At 40.3% G+C, this 7,141-nt stretch overlaps 1 protein-coding gene and 1 long non-coding RNA gene across 2 annotated transcripts in view; one reads left to right on the top strand and one right to left on the bottom strand.

Moving 5' to 3' along the window:
* Positions 1 to 2,214: 2,214 nt before the first annotated feature.
* Positions 2,215 to 3,989, bottom strand: LOC121526197. The gene is made up of 3 exons (XR_005993292.1): positions 3,903 to 3,989; positions 2,875 to 2,955; positions 2,215 to 2,497 (listed from the first exon to the last, which is right to left on the bottom strand). It is a non-coding gene; the product is annotated as an uncharacterized LOC121526197 (long non-coding RNA).
* A 434-nt stretch (positions 3,990 to 4,423) lies between these two features.
* The window catches only part of eif2ak3 (eukaryotic translation initiation factor 2-alpha kinase 3), a 51,211-nt gene continuing 48,493 nt past the window's right edge, over positions 4,424 to 7,141 (top strand). Inside the window, exon 1 of the mRNA XM_041812097.1 lies at positions 4,424 to 4,937. Coding sequence (XP_041668031.1) covers positions 4,624 to 4,937 — 314 coding nt within the window. The 5' untranslated portion in view covers positions 4,424 to 4,623. The remainder of the gene's footprint in view (positions 4,938 to 7,141) is intronic.

The raw sequence follows: 7,141 nt of genomic DNA, 5'->3' as shown, positions 1-7,141 counted from the left end.
AAATTAATGTAAATTTAGCTCAATATCTCTTCTACGTGTTGCTAAAAGCTGTAGCTTTCAAATTCAGAAAGAACTTAACAACATAGATGTAGAAAAATCTGTAATTTTAGACAAAAGATCAATCTCAAATGTGTTGTTTTTTCATTCTAGTGTAGCTTTAAACAAATTAAATAGTGCCACCAGAGTATTTCTTTCTCAAAAAGTAACTGGAGCTTATCATTTATTATCGTAGAGATTCTAATAATCCTGTTGTCTGTTTACTCAAAGTTCAAGTTACTTTAATTTCCAGATCTACTGCACTATCATTTTTAAATTACTGTTAGCCTTTCATATTCATATACCTTTTTAAATTAAGCTATTTGCTTTGACTTTACTCACAAAGCCTTAAAGATGGTTTTATTTTTGCATCTTTTATGATTTTTATCTATGTATACCTGAACGACTCTTTAAAGTACATCCAGGCAGGAAAATAACTGCAATCAAGCTGTCAGATTAGTCCTTGTTCTGCTGTTATTTGGTACAGATTATAGTTTAATGCAGTTCTACTCTCAGAAATAGAGTGTAATCAACCTCAGTGGTGTAAAAACAAAGTTTACTGAACTGTGAATGTGTTTGGCTCTATGACAATTCATACGTCACGTTGGTTATTTTTTGCACCAGCGTTTCTTTATTTCCCCGCTCTTTCTTTTACCAAATGACTGTGATAAAGATTTTGCTGTGAAGGTACTATTTTCTTTGTGAACCAATAAAGGACCAAAATGATAAAAGCATGACTCCTAGTTTTTTTCTGATGATTCGGTGAAACTTCATTCTCGTCATTTTGTCAAGAATTTGTGGATCTCACCTCAGAGCTTGAGCTTTCAGTTGACGAGGAAATGGAAAAAAAAAGTGTTTGCATAGCTAATTTCAAGTGGCTAGGTGTTTGAAAAAGCATTGCTAAAGCTGATGGGGATTCAGTTTAATACTTTAATGCTCAGTTACATGCATGGAAACTCTGAAATTTTGACTTTGTCTTTTTTTTAACACAATATTTGAGCCCTAAAGAAAGGATAAGCACTCAACAGAGAAATCCGTAACCCCAGTTAAATCCTTACTATTTGCCTCCACAAGTCAACTGTGCAGTCCAATAGGCAGCAAAAAGCCAACTGGTGTTTTGTTTAGTTAGTCCCACGACACCTCCAAAAACTGAACAGTGATCTCCAGCGTCCCAGAGCCACCACCGTCCATGCTAGCTCACACCACGCCAACATGGAGACATCATTATCTTACCTCCCTTACCAGATGGTCTTAACAGCCCAACAGCAATTCCACCTTCAACAGACCCAGGCTAGGTACATGTAAACTCCAGGTAGTGACAATGCTGATACTACCTTCCCTAACACCACTCATAATTGCAACTACAAGACAACGGTTTTGACACATGAAATGGCAAAAGTGGGCAAGAGAAAATGAGAAAAGCTGTGAAAAAGGAACAGTTTAGTAATAGGGTTGAGAGGCAGGGGCCCTGACAGGGACCAGCGCTTAGCCCCACCTGATGTAGCTTAAGGCTCTACCTCCCACTTCTCCCCCATTTTCATGAGGGACAAGAAAAAAGACAAGTATAGAAAAGGAGAGAACAGAGTAGTTAGGGGTTTTCCTCAAGCTGGCATTATTCCTCTTGATGCAAATCCACTGACTGTCCTGAAGTGCTCCATCTGACATCTCTTTAGTTGTCTTTCACAAAGTCTCTCTCTCTCTGCACTCCCGGCTTTCTGAAACAGCTAACCTTGCAAAAACCCACTACATCCAACTTCTACTGAATGAACCCTAGCTTTCCATCCTCACTGTTGGGCTTTTGCTCCTAAATCTGCATATCTAAGCTTTTCCTTTCGAAAGCTTCCTCCACAGAATCCTCCCAGGGAACTGTCAGTTCTTTAAGATACAGATGCATCTGAGAAAATTAGAATATATTTTTTATTTCAACAAGTCAAATTTCCATACAGAGCCATCTCATACAAAGTGAAATATATGAAGACTTTGTTTTAATGTTGATAATTACAGCCTATAGGTCACAAAAATAAAAAAAATCAACTTTCTCATATTAGAATTTCACAGAACATCAGTCCAAAAAGGATTTAAAATACAGAAATGCTCACCTAAAATATAAAAATTAAAAAAAAATAATTATTAAAAATATATATAATAAATAAACATAAATATAAAAAATATGCACGTAGTAATTGGTTGGAGCTCCTTTTGCACAAATTACTGCATCACTGTGATGTGGCATGGAGCCATTCAGCCTGGGACACCTATAGGGTGTTATGAATCCCAGGTTGCTCTCATAGCAGCCTTCAGCTCATCTGTATTGTTGAGTCTGGTTCTCTCATCTTTCCTCGACATTTCTTCAGAGATTCTCCATGGGGTTCAGATCAGACCAGTTGGCTAGCCAATCAAACACAGCAATACCATTGTGAGCAAACCACTTTCTGGTGCCCCTGTGGGCAGGTACCAAGTCCTGTTGGAAAAGGAAATCAGTATCTCCATAAAGCTTGTCATCAGATGGAAGCATGAGGGGCTCTAAAATCTCCTGGTAGACGGCTGACAGGGTTGACTCTGGACTTGATAAAGCCCAGTGGACCAGCAGCAGCAGATGACATGGGGCCCTAAACCATCACTGACTATGAAAACTGAAAACAGTGAACTTCAAGCACCTTGGATCCTGAGCCAATCCAAGACCTTGATTTGCAAATGAAATCGGAAATTTAGTTTCATCAGAAAAGAACCACTGAGCAAAGGTTCAGTTCTCTTCTCCTTGGCCCATGAAGCACATGACACTGTCTGTGGTTTAGGACTGGCTCAAAACTAGAAACACGATAACATTCTGTGGCTCACCCTCCTTGAGAAGGGGATCAATGATTGTCTTCTGGACAGGAGTCAAGTCAGCAGTCTTCCCCATGATTGCAGTTGTGAGTTCTGAACCAGAGTGAGAAAAAAGAAGGCTGAGGAAAGTTGCAAACTGGACTTTGCCCATGTTTTGAGATATGGCACTTTGGATTTTAATGAGCTGTGAGAAAAACCTTGGAATATTTCACTTTGCATGACATGAATCTAGAATACATGGAAATGTAACTGTATGAACTAAATCACAGGGGAAAAATGAACTTTTACTTGATGTTCAAATTTTCTGAGATGTACTACACTGACAGATCATAGCACCATGTCAGGCCTCAAACTCGTCGTAACTATCACCTGTGGCACAACCAGTTTCCCTCCCACAGCTACTTGCATCTCCCACTGACTGACACAAGCTTATCTAATGAGAGATCTAGTTGATCTGGTTTCTTTCAAAACTATCTGTAGCCTTAAATGAGGTTACTCCTACAGCTGAAATTAAACCGTCTGCTTGTCTATGCTGGGGTAATATGTACCTGCTAAGCATGACTAAAAATGGTCAGATATTTACAGAAATGCCATAAAAAAAACAAAACGATTCACTAAAGCACTGTGGCTGAGGTTTACTGTGCAGTTCTTATTTGAGGTCACTTGGTGGCGCCAGAATTACAAGCAGCTTGGTTCTACTGCAGAAGGCATTCCCGTTAAAGCAAACTGTAGGCTTCATATTAACGTATATATTACTTTTAATCTATGTAAATATACCCTACACGTATTGAACAGCTGCATGCATTACTACAAATGTAATCTATGTTTTTAAATGGCTGTCATGCTATTTGTATTCATAAAAACACAAGTAGGCTACTTTGAAGTTTCCTGATAGTTTTACATGTATTTCCTACTTTAAAAGTAATTTCTTTAAGTTTAAATATTCTTTTACAAGCATATTGTGTCATTGTGTTATGTCATAATCCTCTGTTTGTTTATCTGAAACTCAGAAAACTCGTGATCAGGAACAGGAAACGTACCTTTCATTACAGTGAAGCCACGTTGGTGCTTTCACATCGACTGTCTTGACAACCGCTTATGAATGACAGCTGACACGTCGAATCTGGTGCTTATTTTGAGTCAGCGGAGGCAAATCTGACCAATGGCGTTGCTGCTCATCAGTTTTGTCTCTCTGATTGGGCAGACGACGACACATCCCACCAATCATATATCAGTCACAGGATTCGCCATCGGGGACTTTTTTGCGTCACCTTTTGCTCTCGCTTTCTGCCAGCCATCAGTGCGCTTGCGTCGTCATGACAGGCAGCCGATCAGCCAATGAAGTGCACTGTTTGGGGGGTTGGAACGCTCTGCGCCCGCCTCTTTGAGTGACTGATATCTGATGCAATCATATTCTGTTTAGTATGCGAGTAGACATGATTGACAACTGATAGGCCAATAGGATTTAGATACATCAATTTTTAACGAGTGTAGGGATTTCACTGCCCAATCCTAGTGTAGAAACAAGGCGGGACTTAGCGTTACCAAGGCAAGTCTTGAGTGAAGTATAAAGGGAATAACATGGTGTCCCAGTGGCTGTTTATGTTTACTTAAAGAACGGTTTTGAAAGGGCGTATTACAAGATACAACAGACTTTTCTTTACAGCTTGAGTTTTTTTGCACTTTAAGTTTTTTTATGTTAAGATTTACAAGGCCATTGGCATGTAAATCTCATATTTCACTAATGTGCCAGTCTTACAAATGGAAAGGGGGCTTCACTTTGGAAACGTGAGCATTTCCCTGGTGCTCCTGCTATTGCTGAAAGCCCTCATCGGATTCGGGACCTCGCAAACTCTGGGCTCCACCGTCGGGAGGGAGCCGCTGTCCGCCGCCGCCACCCGGGGTTCAGGTTCGACCTCGGGGGAAGATGGTGCAGGAGTCATGGAGCGGGGCTTGGAGAACCTAGGCGCCCCGGTCATATACGCAGACGTTACCGTGGAAGACGACGAGAATGGGTCGGCGGGAGAAACTGACGAATCGTACGGTGAAAGTAACGGAAACGTCCAACCGAAGAGGTAAGGATTATCCAAGTATATTTGGCAGCTAACCGTTAGACACCCCTTTTGAGACGCCGAAAGTGTGACACGTAGCTACTTTGACATGTTCGACTTCAAAAATGTTCAAATGAAGGTATTTTATGCATGCATTGGATTTAATGTATTGTAGCTTGCTAGCTTCATATCTAGTTTTAAGCCAGTTAACGTCCAGTCTCGTGCACTTCAAAGCATGCTAAGTATCCCTCCGCCTTAGCGCTGCACTCAAACTTGTTGTGGTTTCAGTTGCACGAGTTCGCCCAGACTTATAGACCGTGTGAAAAGACATTATTAAAAGACAGTGTTTGTATTTCTACTGTACTTATTTCCAAAAAAAATACCAAATTGACCAAGTTAAAGCAATGCCAGCTCGCTGTAAGAGCCATAATCATGATAAACACCGACAGCGTCAAAGAGCAAGTAGGTCGATACTTGGTGCAGTTTCAACAAGTTTGACGTGTGGTATACAAGAAATAGCCGCATTCTTCTTTCTCATATGCGCTCTTTTCACAGATATATATTACTTTTTTGTTTTAAGTTGTAGTCTATGGCATGTCAGGGCGAACACCCTCCTGCTCAGAGAGCATAAAGTTCCAGGGATGTGGCGAGTCCTCGTGCGCAGGCTGTGAGAGGTTGTTTCCAAAGTTTGCACAGTGAAGATGGGGCGTGCACTGAAGCGGCATGCTTTGGGTTTTGTATGGGTTTTGTTGGAAATATGATTTTCATAAACGCAGTGGAAATCCAGATTCATTTCCTGTCACTTAAACGTGTAATCCCTGCGGACATTGGTCCAGATTAGTCCCCAGATATGCGTAATTATAATGCATTTGATTCCCTTCTTGATCAATGCACATGTTTATGTTAAAAAGAGGCAAGGCCAGCAACCAGTCTGATTTAATACTGATCTGTGTGTGTGTGTGTGTTTTAATCAGATCTTAAGTATTAAGCCCTAACTGTTCAGTTAACTTTCTTTCCATTTTCTAAAATCACATTAAAGGAGTCATTCATAATCACTCCATAGCAGAGATACCATCTTCATGGCTTATCTCTTGTCAGCAGCTCGGCCACTTATAAGCAAGGAAAAGTGAAGTTAATATAAAAGTGGAAGTCTGTTTAATTAATTAACCACAGTTAAGTTTGCAGAAAAGAGGAGTGATAATGTTTATGATAGTTAAGCTGTGGCTGAGTTGCCCTGCAGCTCAAGAATACAAGTGTAAGGCTTCATATTTTACAGTGCTGATATCCGTCAGCGCATAACAAAATAGAAGTTTGTCAAGTTGGTTAGTTTTGGTAAGATTAATATATTAGTTAGGGAATTAGCCTTGGACTTAAGTGAAAAAGTTGTTATAAACCAAAAGTAAACATATAATGTGTGCTCTTGTCCTTTACCAAGATTACTAATCAAACATAACAAGTGCATGTTTTGTCTTATGACGGACTCGCATGCTAAAGGGCATGTCACTCAGCTGAGAAAATCCCCAGGATCCTGCCGGTCAAAAGTTTACAACTTCCCACAGTCCACAGGTTTAGCGAACAGTGTTGTACCTGGCTGCTGCTGCTGCTTTAACTGGGTTGCAGTTCTTGGTGCAGTGGGTAGGGCATTGATTTTGTCTTCCTTGGTAAACAGTGGCTCTGACGCCCACCTTAGATGTTTGGCGCAGCGTGTTTTTATGATGCTACCTCTCCCTGCAATGCTATTCTTTTTTTTACACAGAACTTTGCACATACTTTTAGCCATGAAGCAGCCTCTTGAAACATTTTGAATTCAGTGCCTTTTCTTTGTCGACACATAACATGTCTTTCACTCAATTATTCTCTGTGTAGTTTCATAAATGTGCAGTCTGCTTTTCAGGAGAAAGTCAGATCAAAGTCAGTCAAGAAATTGGAAACACTGTTCGAGTTGAGCCTTTTGAAGGAGTTTGGTGCAGTTTTTTATCCAAATAGTGAAACTTGCCACAGCTGTACCAAATCCTGTGGCTGCATTGCCAGTATAAATGCAGTGTTTTGCATCATGAGGCTCTTTTAACATGCTGACAACCATAAAAAGGATCATATATTAAGTTATGTTATTAGGATATCACAGAAACCCTCTTAAGTAAACCTAACTGTAATTAATTCTCCTTACAAGAGAAGAATCTGTGTGCACACCTCTGCACAAACAGGCGAGAAGAGTGTTGCTGTTTGCT

This window comes from Cheilinus undulatus, linkage group 18 (assembly GCF_018320785.1).
Source record: "Cheilinus undulatus linkage group 18, ASM1832078v1, whole genome shotgun sequence".
Lineage (NCBI taxonomy): Eukaryota > Metazoa > Chordata > Actinopteri > Labriformes > Labridae > Cheilinus > Cheilinus undulatus.
This window is presented reverse-complemented; position numbering and strand designations above follow the sequence as displayed.